This window comes from Mesoplodon bidens (genome assembly GCF_964165515.1).
Source record: "Mesoplodon bidens genome assembly, chromosome: 4".
Taxonomy (NCBI): Eukaryota; Metazoa; Chordata; class Mammalia; order Artiodactyla; family Ziphiidae; genus Mesoplodon; species Mesoplodon bidens.
Window position 1 is genome coordinate 108004815 of NC_138160.1, and position 17718 is coordinate 108022532.

Below are 17718 nucleotides of genomic sequence, written 5' to 3' on the forward strand. Positions count from 1 at the left end.
CTATGCCACTGTTTGACAGTGTTCTGTGTTCCTACCTAGGGAAGGATTATACTATTCAGCCTATTAAATTCAGATGTGGCCATGAGATTTGCTTTGTCCAGTGCAATTTAAGCCACTTGGCAGAGGTCTTAAGAAGAAGCACATGTTTGCCATGCTCTCTTTTCTCTCTACCTCCACATCTGGTAGAGGCTGGCCCCTCTGTCTGAGTCTTGGGATGAGGATAATGATGACATCAGAGCAGAGTTCCCAGATGACCCTTAATGAACATGTAGCAAGAAATAAAATTTTTATTTGTTGCCACTGAAAAAAAATTTTTTTTAAATCACAGCATTATCTAGCGGCTCTTGACTGATACAAATGAAGATTACTGGTTGGAAGCCAGTAATTAATGGTCATGCCTGGTTAGACTTATTTTAATATGACAGGCAAAGTAGGAGGATGATGTTGCAACAGAAAACAACTAGGAACAAATACGACTACAATGTTTATTTAGGACGATTTGTAACAAGAGTGAAGTCTGTGGATAAATTATTACCTCTGCTAATAGTATAGCCAGTCAAGTGAAAAATACATTAATAGGAGATCTAGCCTTCTTTATTCTCAAGTATCTAAGTATTCAGCCTAATCAGAAAGCCTGAACAATTTCACACACACACACACACACACACACACACACACACACACACACACATGCTACTTTCACTGGATAAAAACATCTAAAAGGGTTCAAGTCCTGCCACTGTAAGAGTCCAAAGTCAAAGAAGACCAAAGGTACAAGCTTGCTGAGTTATATTATTGTGATTGTGTTGTTATTCTAATTATTATCATCATCATCATTATTTTACTGTTGCTGTTGTGATGTTAGATATTAAGAAGATATAAAAAGAGTAGTTGTTGACAGGAGTTGAAAAACTACGTTCCATTATTCTTCTTTGCCATATTTAGTTCCCTGAGCCAGGTAGCCTTTGAATGGACAATAATTGAAGGAAGAAATGTAATTTATTATTTTAGGTAAATAGAGGGCCTAGGAATAGGGAAGTGGTTTTGTAGTGACGGGAACTACAGAATGAGAGAGGTTTAAAAAAAAGATGCAAGGAATTGTAATGAGGTAGCCAGACAAGGCATGGACTCCAATCTAGAGGGAAATCAAGACAGAGCCCCAGGAGCCAGTGAGAGCTCGTCTCAGATCATAGAGGCTAATCCTTAAGGTAGGACTAGGGAAGGGGTCTCTGTTAATGATGAATGTCCCATTCTGCCATCCTGACTAGGCCTATGAACGTGGGCATGTTCAGGGAATGATGGAGAGATTTTTCTTCATCCTTTTCGCATTTGCAAACACAGCTTTTCTTGGCTTACACATTAGTAATCCATAGTCCACTGAATACTATATTGGTATTTGACCCAAGCCCCTAACCGTATTCGTGATATGCAACACCAATTATGGGGTACTGGGAACACTGAATGTTCATTTTTCTCAATTGACGCCACATCTACTTTTGAATTAAGAAAAATGTTGAGAACAAAAACAAGGGCCCTTTCTGAAGCGAACACTGAAGGGCATTCTCATGAGGACAAAAGCAGATGGAAGTGAGACTTGGCTGATAATCTGCTCTGTCGCGGCTTATTTTAAGGTCCTATCCTTGAGCATTTCAAATGAAGAGTTGACTTTTTCACAAGCTGTTTGAAACTGAACTCTACTCAGTCCCTATTAATTTGCCATGTAGCATTTTTCACCTCTGCGGTAGTAATCTACACTGAACATTGAAGTATCAATATATGCTATGCATTTGTTTATGTACAATTGCTACAAAATAAAGTTTATAAAAACCTAGTTTTGTTTTAGATTAAATATGCTATCTAGTGCTTCAGCCACACAACCCTTCTAAAATGATTTTATCCTTCAAAACTTGAAAACAAGTATATCTAGTCTTTCCTAGCAATGAGAAAATTCATTGAATACATAATTAAAAAATTTTAAAAAAGTCTGCTACCACTAATGACATATAATCTACATCATAGCTTTCTTCAAACAGTTCTGAAATTTAATGGGATATAAATACATATACATAAATAAATGAAAAAATAAATAAATAGAAGTTAGCAATATAAATGAATAAACAGATAACATATAAAATAGACACTGTCTGCATGTTATGGGAAAACCAGGGCGATAGTTTGGATTCTATGGCACTGCGTGTGATTACAAGACATCAGATTTTAAGTGCACACGAGATGTTTGAGGAGAATGGAGAAGGATCAGCTTTACTTATATGCAGAATGGACCACAGCCCTTGAGGGGAGATTCCGGGTGTGTGAGGAAGCCTCTGTTCTCAAAGAATTATCCACCCATTTGCTGCTGGTACTTAGGATAACACTGTAAAGAGACTCATTGGGTTTCAGGCAAGATTTTTATCTATTTTTTTAATGTTTTGCTCATACTACACTGACCGTCTTTGCAAAGAGAAATTGCACATAGTTAAACAACATGCACATGGTTAAATTAAACAGTCAAATTGCTTAGAAAGGCTTATGCTGAAAAGTAGCTACTCTGTGCACTGCTCATCTCTTAGGTCTAACCCCAGGGAGAACGAAATTTTAACAGTTGCCCTTTTTAGTTCTCTTGAGTTTTTTAATTAAATAATCGACCTCACTCTTGCCTATTTGGTCAATGTTGACAACTTCTATTCTGTTCCTGCCGTCATAAGGGATCATTTCACTCAGTCCCCACCACCCCCCATCTTGATAGCTACATCAGGATTCCTGGCCCACTAGGTAGTTACCTCTACAACCTGGGAGGGCAGAGGGGTCACTCATTTTTCCCCAGGCCTTCCACTTCTTATTTTTAGCCCCTCTTCTCTTCCTGACCTTAGTCTTCCCTGCTGCACGGTCACCTCCTACGCAGCTGCAGCCTCCTGTGCATGTTTTCTAAGCTTGGCGTCACCAGCCAGCACTCCTCCATCCACTCTCCTCTCCCAGAAATAGACCAGGCTTTTCTCTGCCTCTTGTTCTACCCTGTTGTCTTTACCACTATGGGCTTTTATTATGGTCGTGTTTACTACCACTTTAACAGGAGGTAAGAAGGGGAGGAAGGAGGGAAGGAAGAAAGAGGAGACGCATGTATTTTGAAGGGGCATTTCAGCCAGGGGTTCTCAGAGCAGGATATATGCATTTTTCTAATGATGGGTCCATGCATTCAATCCGTTTTTTCAAAGAGGTCTGTGATACCCCAAATTTTAAGCTTAAGGTTCTTTCCTCACAGAGTTAAAATGCCTAACATGGCCAAATATTCAAGGAGAGGAAAAAAAAGCATTTAACTATGTTACTTTCAAAGTGTAGACTTCATACGCACTACATCATTAATCATATTGGTTTCTTATTCAAAATACAGATTCTTGGCCTTACTGAATTAAATAATCTGGACACGGGCCCCTCAAATCTGCATGCTTAACAAGCTTGTGATGTAATTTAATATTAATACTAATTTATTTTATTTATAAGTGAGTTGATGTAATAGTAATAACAGAAACAGATGATTTATAACATGTATGTACTTGCTATACATAAACATTTAATATGTATTATTTAAAGGCAAAATTATAGATGGTAGGCCTCTTATCAAGGTTTGGAATGTAGAATTGAAAGAGAAACGTGTACCTTCATTATGTGCCTTTTAACATAATATGCTATATGACCGGAACTTTTGATTGATCTCATTGAAATATTTGTAAACTTAAATATTTTTTCAAGTAGGAACTGATTACATACATAATCTATCAAATGCTGAGGCAGCTGAAATTTGCATTCAGTAATCACACACCATAACTTCTGCTTACTACCACTTTCTCAGCCTCCTTTCATAATTTCTACAAGTTTATAAATATCAGAAATTGAGATTGGTTTTTCATAATTTTTCAACAAGAATTTTTAAACTATTTCATATGATTTTTTTCTCCTCTGTTTTCAAATTAACTTTACAGTGGCAAGATTTTTAGTTCCAGAATTTTGTCAGGTATAAAAGTCAGGCTAAAAGGTCAGTAATTCTCAGGTACATTCTATTTCATTTTCTAAATCACCTTAATGTTCTAAGCTGCTTAATCCTCAAACTGTCCACGCAGCTTCCCTTCTAAAATGCAGCCGTTGAACAGAAGAAAAGAACAATGCCAAAATGACAGCATAAAGATTCAGAGGGATGGTTTGTACAAAACTCTAATTGGCACTTTATATGACATTTTAAAGGCATTAAGTATTTCAAAGTCATTAAGAAAATTGTTATTATTGCATAAGTCATTTTAAAAGAATGAATTTACCCACCAGGCTATTAACTCCTCAGTATGAATTTCCTTTGAACAGTGAATAATCCATAGTGATGTTCTTACACTTTCATACTGTAATTAGAATTAATAACTTAAATTTTAAAAATATTGTCTCTAAATAAAATTAATACAATGTATCTTGTGAAGTTGTTCCTTTTTAGGGTTGGACATCAGCATTTTCATGAGCATGATGTATTTCCTTCCCATATGTTTTATTATTTTTGAGTTAGAAAGGAATAAATAAACAAATGATAATTTTTAGGGCAATCTGTAATCCTGACAAGTATAAAGTTCTGCCAGTGTTTTCCTTCTTTCAAAGGCAATTCCACTGAGCTGCGCATTGTTTGTCTCCCATTTTCATTTAGAACACTCCTCTGTTCCAGCTTCATTGGCTAACTGAGTATTCACCATACCACAGATGTGATGTGTACAGAAATGCATTCAAGAAAAGATTAAACCAGGAGGTTGGCAATTTGCAGTTGGACTTTAACCTGCTTGCTTTTAATAATGCTTGAATATAGATCCTAATTTATAGGCTTGGTGTGAATAGTATTAAACCTTCCTGACTATTCCCTTGCACTTTGAATGTTCACTGACCTGTGAAGATAGCCAAGTGGATAAACTTATACTTAGACCCAGCAAATCAGAGGGCTATTAGAAATTGAGCTAATCTCAATTTTTTCTTTTAACTTCATGTTACATATGTATTGATTTTTTTTTTTAAATTAAGAAGACCTAAAAATAAAAGTGACACCCTTAAACTGACTTTCAATTCTTTTTTAATGAATTGACAGTGATGGAGTCGTTAATGTATATCCTAGTCTGCCTGTTTTTACATCCTCAATTTCACATTCTCTGGTAGTCACATGAGTTATACTTGGCTTGAGCCTTGGAAGGGAAAAGAGAGCCTCTGAAGGCAGAAGCCACCAAAGAAGAGGGGCTCTAAGGGCTGAGATGTCAGTTCCTGCCACTCCATCCATCTTGCTCTGTGTATTCTTTCATCTGGACCTTCCTTGAAGAGCATGGTCAGCCATGTTCAATGTTGCCACAAAAAACAAGGAAGATTAATGCTAAAGGTTTTTTTGGTTTTGGTTTCTGTTTTTTTTGCTTGAGGCAATTAGAAGCCACAGATAACCTTGTGAAATCAGGTCCTATAGAGAGGTAAGGACATAATTCAGATGCCTGCTGGGTGAATAGTGAAGGGGAGGTAAGGAAGTGGGAAATAGTGGTGGAGGTGGGCTCATCTGTCAGGAAGCTTAGCAACCATTGCTAGAAAGTGAGCTCCTGGGCCCCTTACCAGGGAGTCTCCTAGAGTTGTGCAATGCACAATCTGAACCAAGTCAAGCAGGGACCTAGTACCCATAGCTTTTATTCTTTGCAACAATGAACACAGACCATAACTGACCCTTAATGAATGAACTTAATGAACGTTCCTTGAATGACATCAAAGAAAAATGTACCCAAAAGAAGGAAGAAAAGATTTTTTACCAAGAATCTAGTGATGAAAAAGAAAATCATGTTTCTGTTTTGAAGATGATACCAAGAATCAATTCAATTTTATTTTGAGAATTAGGCAGAGTCAGAAAGAAACATAATGATAGTAATAATAGCACAGCCTTGTGTTGGCATAAAGCTTGACTGCTCATGAACCTTTTTTTTTCATATTTGCTGTTTATTTCTTTATGGAAAAGTGCAGCATAGGACATTTAGGAAAGAACTGTAACCTAAAGAACATTAAAAGTGAAACAAAAGGTAGGAAAAGAGAAGGTAGGGAAAGTTCTTAAAGCAGATTTCCAACAATATTAACTCATGTTGTTGTATAGTAAAAAGAAAGATTGAATTAACACCCAGGAATAACCCTGGGATCAGAATGGATCAGAGAAGCATAGCATATATAACCTATGGAATCATCCTATTTCATCACAATTTCATATTAGTCTGAAACATGAAACAGCTCTGTGTAGCCTCCTATGCTCCCCGTTTAAAGTTGGACAAGAAAGCAGAAATTTGGGGAGGAATTCAGAGAAGAGCTATAAAGATTATTAATGACTAAAGGACTAGGACCTACTGTGAAATGTTCAAAGAAATAAACTTTTTGTAAATCCTTATTCATTGTTTCAGAATTCATGATGATTGAAGTAATGTAACTGCATGGGAGAGGGGCTGATACCCATCATTCCAATGATGATTATCCTATAAAAGAAATATCCAAACTTGGCTGGAAGATCTTTGTAGCAGCAGATCTTCCTCAAATGTTCTTTGGTTTACCTAGTTCAGCTTCCTTGGGGAAGTGCATTCTAACAGAATCTTGTGGTGGTTAATGACTGCAGCGGGGATAGAATAAAAAGAAATGGGCCGACTCATTTAGACTAAGTAAGCAACGGAGGAGTTAGTTTAAACAGAGGTTGTCAGAAGGGGATTTGGAATCTACTTCTCTGGAGAGTTTTAAAAATAGGCCAGGCACTCATCTCCCTGGGATGGCCTCAGCCTGCAGAGTAGCTAGAGAACAGCTACAGCCCTCTTGTGTTCCCTGCCACCTCTACCCATAGCGAGGCGACAGCAATATCTGAGGGGGCCTCTGGGCAGGGGAGCCCTCAGTAATCCAGGCTCGTTTCTAACTAGAGTCCTTTCTTACCACATGGCCACATGGAACGACAAGTATATAAGTGAGGGTGAGGTCAGAATGTTCCCTGAACCACACTCTGTTAGCATAACTGAGACAGGGAGTTCTGTCCACCAGCACCGTTGGCTGAAAAGCATGAAGGACACCAGTTTGTATTGAATGGCAGTGCTCTGTTGGATTTCATTTGTTCCACTGTTGTGTGTGTGTGTGTGTGTGTGTGTGAAGATACAGTAAGTTACACTAATTGAAAAGGAATTTCAGTTAAAAATCTGGAAAACATCTGGGGAAAGAACCTTCATGTTTCTCGTGAGGTTAGGTTCTAATGTCAAGCATTTGATTCTGACATTAGATCCTAACATTTAGCATTTGAATTTCCTTGGGCCTGAGACTTATCCAGGATTGTTGTCTCTTGCTAGCAGATGGGGGTTTTCCTCTTAGAAAATGAGCTCCGTTCCAGCCCCCTAGAGCTCCTGGGTCATGGTCAGCTTCTCAGAAGAGCTGAAGAGACAGCTAGAGCTGACAGGCACAGGCAGAGTTAGCTTTAAATACCATGCACCCCATCATTTGGTGGGTGGGTACTGTTGCTAACTGTGCTTCCCCTTAAACAAAGAAAGTGGTGAGTTGCCAAAAAAACAAGGATGTTCCATCTTAAGGATTAGGCTGAATTCTTTCCAGAGAAGCACCTTTTTTTTTTTTTTTAAATCAATTTTACCCTAAAATATTTTCCAAATTTATTCAGGTACTCTATCCAAGGAAAATAAGTATTGTGCCGTGTAACTAGAATCTTTAGAATTAGTACAATTTTCTCTTAACAAAGGTCTATCTTTATTCATCAAGTGGTCTCTGATGGCCTGTGTGGGGTGAGGTGACTGCCCAGGTCACAGTTATGCAGGCTGCCCAAAGGAGACACTGGATCTGGCGACCCACCGCCTAGTCAATTTACAAACAGGTAGTAAAACTAGGATTTTGTTCTCTTTTAATTATTCTTTCCTCAATGCCCCTCATAACTGCTGCTTTTCTGAAGGGGCAATTTTGTTTTCTTTAGGAAAAGGAGTCTTCCCTTCATCTCCCAAATGCTAAGTCGATACCCTTCCCTAGAAGTCTTCCCATTTATTAAGTTGGCCCGAAGGTCATAAACCATGATCAATTTGGAGGCTGATCACTGCAAGGTACTAATTAACATCCCCAAAGAGGAACAGTGTCAACAATCAATAGAGAAGAGCGGAGCACTGGTAGATTTATGGCTTTGATTTTGAAAAGGTATGGGAATGCCCTGTGATGTTTTCCCCCATACTCCTTTTGAATGTTAATGCTTTCTTGAAGATGATTTCAGACACACTGCTAGGATACTGCCTCTACTCACTGAAGCAGAATCCTCTGAAGAGTTGCTGAGGCAGAACCGAAATCATGGCTCGCCTCAGAGAAGCTGCTCTATTGGCCGCTAATGATGCCTCACACAGAAAGAGGATGCTCCTTTAACTCGGGGTGTTAATGGGAAGTTTCTAAGCCTGAAACAACAGCTTTAGCTCTGGGGTGTGCCATCAGCTGCTTGCAGCTTACCACTGTCTACTGCTTTAACACAGCTTGGTTGGGAAGAATGGAAAATAAAGAGGCTTGTAACTACCTGTAACTGTTCCACCAGGAAATGGATCAAGTGTTTGTTCAGCCAGATCCAGGTATTTGAGCAAAATCTGTATCTCTGATGGGCTAATTAAATGCTTTTCTCTAACTTTAAATATATGCATGAGCCATGATCGCATGGATGCCTTTTGGATCCAAGTTCTGAATTTAGATCTAGCTGCCAGATAAAGTCTAATTAAATAGTTGCTAGGTAAAGTTAATGCGAGCGGGTGAAATGTAATGATGCCTTTATTTTTAAAGCATGCTTAAGTTTATAATGCTACAGATACTGGATAAAGAGTAGTAAAACAGGTTTTTTTCTTTGCTAAGCTGCAGTAAATTATTCTTGAAAGCTCTTTGCCCATTACAATATATTTTTTTCTGTTCACCTAAAACATCCAACCTCCCAAAATGTAACAGGGATGTTCTAATTTGTTTACAAAGGATCACAACCCAACAACTCATAATGATAGAGCTGACCGGCCCTGGGTGATGAGCAGTGTGCAGCCCTAGCCTTTTGAGGTATCAGCAAGCACTGTCTTTCACTAGGAAACACACAAGGGAAAGAAAACTGAGTAGAACAGGAAGGTTTATTGTTTGAAGTTAAAAGTTCCGGTTTGCTAGTGGTGCCTTTTGACGCCCCCATTTACTGACTGGGCTCTTGCACGGTATTTTTCTGTTGTTCTCAGCCAGGCTGCAACCTTGCCCTGCAGTGCCTTTAAACCTCTTTAAGCAGATGTTAGGAGGAAGATGAAGATAAGGAAGAAGTAAAACTGAGGTTAGGGCTCAGGCTGAAGACAAAGGTCTCCTGCTGACCAGCATGGTGAACCAGGTACAACAGGGTTTACTCGCAAACCCAAGCAAACGTGTCTGCAGGCTGACTTTGCAGGGATGGGCAGAGGAAACAGACTTCCTGGTGCAGTAGTGGGGGCTGGCAGCAGTTCTGAAACTGCCTGTTGACATTTGTAGCTGACCACATTCGCTTGTCTTTAAAATCATTGTTTGTGGACTTTCTACTAGCCTTGGTCTATTTTTTGAGTGTTCAAAATAATTTTACTCTTAACCATCCTGTGAATTCGGAAGCATCAGGGCTATTGTATTGGAACAGGAGTGCTGTATTTGGAAAAGAGGAATATGGAAGTAGCCATGTATTTATGTGAGCTGAGAAAATGGTGGGCGGGGCGGGGGGGAGTCATGGTTAAAATGCAGGAAGTACTTAGAAAAAGCCAGGAGATCTTTACCTGAAGGTCTTGGCTGGCCACCAAGAGGGCCATGAATTTTTTGAATTTATAGGAAATATTTTGCATCTTTGCATATATATCCTGGAATGCAAGTTGCTGTACACTGGATTCATCCACAGAATTTCCAAAAGAGATGAGGTGGCTTTGGTGGAGGGCTCACAGTTGTGGGAGGAGATGTATAATAGGGTTGATGGGATGTTTAGACGTCTGGGGTGGCTGGGTGGGATGGAGGGTGGGGAGTGCCTCCAGACACTCCAGCTATACAAACAGCCATGCAGCTGAGGCTTCCTTTAGCTCAGAAAGTCGACAGTGATTCTCTTCTGCCTCAGTCTCAGGATATGTATTACTTCAATCATTAAAAGCCAGGTTAACACTTCAACAGCCAGTTTCAGAACTGTTGCAGGACAGTGCAGCACTTTGAGGAAGTTTGTCCCTGCCAGTCGTTGCAAATTCAGTCCTGCTTACCTAGCCAATTCCCTTCCTGTTACCGTCTACAGATTGGTCTCACCACGCTGCCAGATAAATATAAACAAGGTACACAGGATGTCTTTGTGGGACAAAGTATCCTGTCCGTCATGTGTGAGTGTATACTGGACAAGCCTGTGAGTGTTCTTGCTCAATGGACGAACTACTTTTTACATCTACTTTTGAAATTATGTCAAGTCATACAACTAGGTTTGTGGCCTAGAAGTTTTAAAAATTAGGTACAGCAATTATGTGGTTTTGGAGTACTTAAAATACAGACTGCATTGTTTCACTGTACCCTGCATGCCATTAACAGCTGAGGGATGACGACTTTCTACTGATTCCAACATTCTTTTGGGGGATGCTCCTCTTTCGAATTTTATGATTTGGGGCGGTTTACTTACAATCTCCATTCCTGCCTGGAAAATTAGAAATAAATCTCATTTTGCACAAAAATCAGTTAAAGAGAAAACAGTCGCTCATCATCACCTATTTCTTGAACACTCACTACGTGCCAAGCAGGACTGCACACGTACTGCATATACTGCAGCTGTTATTGCAATTCATTGCGGGAGGGAGGGAGCCTGAGTTGAGGACCACAGAAGTGAGATGGTGAAATCAAATGCCTGTGTGTGGTTTCCCAGGACAAGGGGGCAAATGCACTGAACTGATTCTGTTGCTGCCACTTGAAAAATAAGAAAAGAAACACGTCATTTCTTTAAGATAGATTTTCTCCAGATAAAATTTTTTTTCTTACTGTGAAATTGTAAAATAAGATGCTAACGAGATGAAAAGTCTGAAGGACCCAAGCTTGAGATGGGTACATGTTGACATTGATAGTTTCCATGTAAGACAATGGGATTTAGGATATTTTAAATGACTACCCTTCCCCACCAAAAAAGCAATATAGGTAAGAAAGGATTGACCCCTTAAACATAGGGCGAGTGCTTAATTCCAGCTGATTTCTCTATTTTGGACCCATCAGCACTGAGGCCAAAGAAAATTAAAAAAAACAAACAACTGCTTCTTAAATCATGAGCTTTATGACTATTAAAGTGTCATTGTGACCCAGACTATTTGTGATTCTTTGAAACAAGACCTATTTCAAACACAATGGTCTGACATCCCAGTTAGGCTGGATGACGGACATGCTTTTTTTCCCCTTCTCTGTATCAGCCGGCACCTCCAAGTTTGAATTCAGTTCCCTGGACTCTAAGGGGCCAGAGATTTGCTTCAACCTCTATTTAGATAGCCAGCGACCCCAGAGCAGCAAGGAATTCCTCAGGGACCTTGTTGTTTAATAAGGGGAAGTTGACGAACACCGTGGAGACACGTCCTGTAATAGATGCTGCCGCAGGATGCAGGTGAAATGCTGCTGGGGACAGAGCAGGAAGCCCTGGTGGCTTGGGTGAAGGGAAAGACTGAGGCTCCACCAAGGAGGTGAGATTTGGTGTGGACCCCGAGGGAGGGAGAGAAAGCCGAAGGTGGGAATAGGGCGAGGAGGAGGAGAGGATCAGGCAAAGAGCATCATGACTCAAAGCTCAGAGGTGGGAAACCTGGAGGTGTTCAAAGAATAGCAGGTGTCAGGTAGAGCTGCAGAGCAGAGTCAGGACCCTCTCCTTAGGTGTCTGCAGACCAATTACGTGTAAGTTTGTTTTTGTCCACTGGTCATTTTACTCAACACCAAATGTGATTTGATTTTTGTTGCTTTTTGAACTTATTTTGAAAATATTGTAATACCTTAGAAAAATTCCACTGTCAGAGTGTATGATCTAATTTGTGGTCCAGAAAACAAGGGTATTGGGTCCATAAGGGGGTTAATGGGTGGGTTAGGGTCTTGGACACGGGAGCATGTGGGTTTTCTGAGGGGAGGAGTGGTAAGACTTGAGCTTAGAATGATGAATCATGACACAGTATAGAGGAAGTATGGGGAAAGAAAGAGAGGGCTTCTTTGCAAATTAACTAAAGTGAGTGGCCTATAGTGAGAAGGACCAAGGCTGGGAGGGACTGCTCACACAGGGCTTCGTGACTAATTCAGGGTGTAAACACTTTGTGAACATCAGAGTCCAGGGAGCTTGGTTTGAGAAAAGGGATGTATTATATGACTTTTGAAAATGGTATCTTTTAACTAAGGTTTCCTTAGTCCATATTAAAATTAGACTTTATTTCCTGAGCACACACAAATGGACCCAGCAAAGGGAAGACAGGTGTGCTGCATGATGGGGGAAGCCAGTCAGGATTAAAATACTGCCACGAGTAACTCTGGTCCTTCTTATACTTAAAATAACTGCCTTTTATTTTTATTAACACTGATGATGGTTGTGTCAAAATCTTTTGAAATAATTTACTCGCCCAAATTCTGCTGGTCATCTAAAAGAAACATTTCATTTTTTAGGTAAAAGCAATCGTGAACATTTCCTAAGAATCATTTCTACCCAAAAGGGACATTTTACTCTAAGACAGACATTTACAAAATTTAGAGGTCTTTGAATATTTTTGTACTGTGGTGGCCAAGTGATTACATTTATTTCTATTTCTGCGTCTTATTATACTGATGCTTCCTTTAACTTAAACATGCTGTTGAGCTTTCCAAATTTGTAAATTATTGATTAGCTGATTGCAGGTTTAAAATCAAGCAGGCTTTTCTAGGGATTTCGATCAGTCCCAGGCAAAACTGTGAAACAGTTGGCATTTCTCTCTGGATCTCTGGATCTCCATCTCCCTTTATAGCCATCTCCTGCTCTTCTCATCTCTACCCAGTCTCCTTCATCCTTCCCCAGGACTCTCCTGCTGGATGATCTGCTCATAGTACCCATGTCTGCTTCCCACAAGTCCTTTCTAGCAGCCCCTCATTCCCGGCAAGATATTCCTTCAATTTCCTTTCTATCTACCACATTTCTCCCTCCTTCAAATAGGAACAGTATTCAATGACAAATCCTATAATGTGTTAATGTGTCACTTTCCTTGGTAAAATACTGCAATTTAATAGAGACCTTTGATGATTTGACCAAATGACGTTATTTTAATAGGAACTTGGGCACCCCACAATATGCTGGGAAGGGAGAGGCTTACAGTTTATAAAGATTTGTAGAGTTCTCAAAATGCTTTCATCTCTATTTTCTCCTCAATTTGGTATATCTAAAAGGGGTTGGTGGTGAAAGGGTCAGAGAATAAGAGTATATATTTATATTTTAGCAGGCCTCTCAAAACACGTGATTAGGCTGCAAAGAGGGTTAACCGTATCCTTGCATCTGCCTTTGAATCAGCATAAGGTGGTAAAATTGCAAATTAAAACTGAGTTTTAAATCATTCTAGTCATGGCTTCCCTGTGAAGAAGTGAGACCCCAGACTCATTTATAGGGAGATGTGGCTGATAATTTGAATTGAGATGACTAGGTTATTTACTGGATCTTCTTGGAATGGTTGCCCCTCAGTGCAGCCCCCAAATGAATCGTGTACCCGTTCTAAAACCTGAGTTATGGGATAAGCCTAGGAATTATAAGATGTTGAGCTAGGAGAAGAAGACTTGATACTTTGCCTTGTACTAAGGCCGAGGCTGGAGAAGACTGGTCCAGGGAGTCCCGACGGCGCTCATTGAGTGGAGACCAGTGGTGGGAAGAGAGGGACTGAACAGGTATTGCTCTACTAGTCAGCCAGCTTATGGCTAGGGAGTCATTAACACAGGCTCACAAGGTTCTGTGCCCAGTTCTCCACTGTTTTCATTGAACTTCACAGACCTGGCAATCTTTATGTTGTATATGTACAGAGTTAATAGTCCTCATTTTTCTTCTATTTCCCATTTGGATTAGGTGGTGTTTTCATAAAGAACTTCCTGAAAATGCATACCTGTCTCAGCTGTGTTGAGAACAGACAAAGAAAAGGGCTCTGGCTTCATTTGGGCTGGAGGGAAAATGGACAGAGAATGGGGTTTTAGTAAGCCAGTGGGGATGGCAGGGACCAAAGGGAGGGGTCCTGAATAGGATATGAAAAGACAAGAGGGAACATGGTAGGCACTGCCTAGGCATCTATTCTTCTATCACTACATGGCTTTCTTTTGGCCCAGCCCTTGGAGAAAGTTTAGAGATTCCTTCTTTTCTCTGAAAAATATGATGGTGAGCCTAGAAATAAAGTTGCCTGTTGGTGTTTACTCTTTCTCCTTCCCTTTCTTTATTCTGCAGCTTCTTCAAGGTGCAGCCACCATGATCTCAGCAGGCTGATGATGGAAGAGAAGGAACCTGGGAGACCCTGTGCTCCAGCTTCCCTGGACGATGGATGGAGGACATCCTGTCCCTTCACCCCTAGTGCCCCTTGAGAACGTGTCATCAGATTCTAGCATGTCTCTGGAGCAGAAAACCACATTTGTTTTTGTGATTTTGTTGTTTATTTTCTTGGGCATCCTCATAGTCAGGTGCTTCCGGATTCTTCTGGACCCGTATCGGAGCATGCCAACCTCGACCTGGGCTGACGGACTTGAAGGCCTGGAGAAAGGTCAGTTTGACCATGCCCTTGCTTAACAGGACAGGAGCAGGAACCCATCCTGAGGAGGAGAAATGCTTCATGTCTTGGCGCAGGATTCTCTTTAGTCAACGTTCTCAGCAACTCAAATTTTATCCATATCTGGCTCTAGAACCACAATCCATTTATTCAGTGAACTTTTGAGGATTTGGAATTGGAGGTTTACATTCCTCACCCAAAATAGGAAGGTTTAAATTTCAATATTTACTCAATGAATGAATGTTGAATGTGTGTGATGGTGAAACTGAGAACATCTATAGTGACTTTGCCTAAAATGAAGCCCTACTGGACCTGACCAGAGAAAAAGACTAGAAATGATCTGATCTGAATCTGATAGCAGGGCCAAAAGAGACTTCCTTGTTCTAATCATGTCTCCCAGTTTGTTTTATTTTCATGGGAATCTGGGTCCTGGACAGAGAATGAGGAAGAAGTTGCTGAGTGGACCCAAAACAGGTACTTGTTTTCTCCTAAAGCAAAGAGCACTGGAAGGCAATAGGAATGCTTAGAAGAGGTGGTTGATCCCTGGAAAATATGGGTGAGGATGATATCATTTTACTTTTCAAATAAAACTGAATTCAAAGGCTTATGGAGGTTTAAAAACTATTTACCAGGCCAAGTACATTCTGGGTATTCATATTAATAACATGCATAGAGGTAACTATACATAACCTGAATTTACTTTCTTTGCACAACTGGTTGAAATAATAGGTTGCAAGTACTGCTTCAACGTTTTTTTTTTTAATAAAAAGTTAATTGTTTAGAGGAGAAGACTTTTACAGTCTTAAGAGGAATGTGTGGTTATGACTGAATAGAAACCAAATAAAACTTTTCAAGAAACAGAAGCATCTCCTCTCTTATTTCAGCGCTCTGGAGGCAGAGAGTGGCATCGAATACTGAGGACTAACTGTTCTGAGAAAGAGAGCAAAGACCACAAAAGGTCATGTAATTCATCCCTCTCCCATTTCAGGAAGGGCTCCCACAAATTTTTCTGACACGTAAGACCTATTCTAAGCACTGTTTAAGTTTCCCCAAAAGAGAGATATGAAAACCTCTTATTCCAACTTCTGTACTGATAGGAAAAGCTTGCATCTAAACTCCTTAGGTTGTATTTACAGTCTATGTCTTCTAATTTTCTCCTCAGCTAGCCATCATTTTTTACATTAAAAAAAGTTAAAAAAAAACAACTGTGCCTAAAAAGACAGCCCTTAGTAAACCAGCTCCCTTGTATCGCTCTCTCTCTCCTTTTTTTTTTTTTTTTTTTTAACATTTTGGCGATCCTTCTGCCCACATTTCCACCCTCCCCATGTTCCCTCTTGATTTTTTTTCATTAAAAAATAACAGCTTTATTAAAATATAATTCACATACCATAAAATTTAGCCTTTTAAAGTATACAATTCATTGGTTTTTAGTATATTCACAGAATTTTGTGTGACCATCATCACAATATAATTCCAGAATTCTATACTCACCAGCAGTCACTTCCCATCCCTCTTTCTCTCAGACCCAATAATTTCTAATCCAGTAATTTCTAATCTATGGATTTGCCAATTCTGGACATTCATACTAATGGAATCAAAGAGTTCATGGCCTTTTGTGTCTGGCTTCTTTCACTTAGCATGTTTTTAAAGCAGGTTCATCCATGTTGTAAAGTGATCAGTACTTCATTTCTTTGTATGGCCAAATAATGTCCCGTTGTTTGGTTATACTACATTTTGTTTATTCATCATCGGTCATGGTAATCCGTTGGCCAGTCTGAAGAATGATGCTATGAACATATCTGTACACAATTTTGTATGGATATGTGTTTTCAATTCTCTTGAGTAAATTCCTATGAGTGGATTTGCTAGGCCATATGTTAATTCTATGTTTAACTTTTGGAAGAACTGTGAGATTGTTTCCCAAAGCAGCTGCATTATTTTACATTCCCACTGGCAATGTATATACGTTTTGATCCTTTTCTTAACTCTTCCCAACTACTCAGATTTCTTCTTTAGCTATAGAATTTATAACTGAACACATCACTTCAAGAATGAGCCAGGTTAAAAAGAGAACAACCTCATAGTTTTTTCATGCTACAAGTTAATTGATGCCTTCAAAGATCCTTTGTTTCTAGATCTAAAACAAAACACTGATGCTGATCTCTGACCATCCTGTGCTCTATTAAGTCACCTGAGTATTTCTTCTGTCTTACTATTACATCTTTTTTTAACCCACTAATTATAAAGTTTTCTTTTTTCTTCAAATGTACCATGTCATGTGTATCCTTATTTAATTTTTTTCCTATTTTTATGGGGAGTCTATTCAAACCCATTCAGGTATTTATTTATTGAGCACCTGCTTTGAGCCTGGCATTTCTAGCACTGGAGAGAGAGGAAAAGTGCAGGGCTAGTTCTTGCTCTTGAGTAACTTTCTACCTCATTGAAGAGCTGAGAAATGTAAGAAGACATGTGTCTGAATCATTGTTCAAATGACTGTGGCAACCTATGGTTCCTACACCATCAGCATCATCTGGGAGCTTAACAAATATATATGCCCTCCCTCACTAATTTTAGTATAAAAGGTGTATATGGTCACTGTAAAAATGTAGAAACAATATGGAAAAATATAAAGTAAATAGCAAGAGTCAACATTCTGCCTCCTTAGTTCATTCTGTCGCCTCAGTTTCTCTTCCCTAGAGCTTGATTCTGTAGAGGTGGGTCAGTGAACAAGTGCTTCAGGAGATAGAATATCTGAGAGATGGATGTGGACCCAGATAGTCAAGGAAATGTCCTAGGAAACAACGGCTCAGGTGAGGATGGTACATGTTTAAGTGCTTGGTATAAAGCTTTATGCAATGTAAGTTATTATTCTGAAATACATTCTATCTTGACCTAAGAGGATGGACGTGTTTTAGATACGTGCAACGGAAGAGAGGAGGGAAAGCCACAGGAGAGGAGAAGG

The 17718-nt window shown here is 39.6% G+C and overlaps 1 protein-coding gene across 1 annotated transcript; it reads left to right on the forward strand.

The window, feature by feature from the left end:
• Nucleotides 1-14530: 14530 nt before the first annotated feature.
• On the forward strand, nt 14531-14776 carry CTXN3 (cortexin 3; the record flags this gene model as incomplete). The annotated part of the gene is made up of 1 exon (XM_081232901.1): nt 14531-14776. The coding sequence occupies one exon, from the start codon at nt 14531-14533 to the stop codon at nt 14774-14776; it is 246 nt and encodes an 81-aa protein (XP_081089027.1).
• Between the last annotated feature and the right edge of the window lie 2942 nt (nt 14777-17718).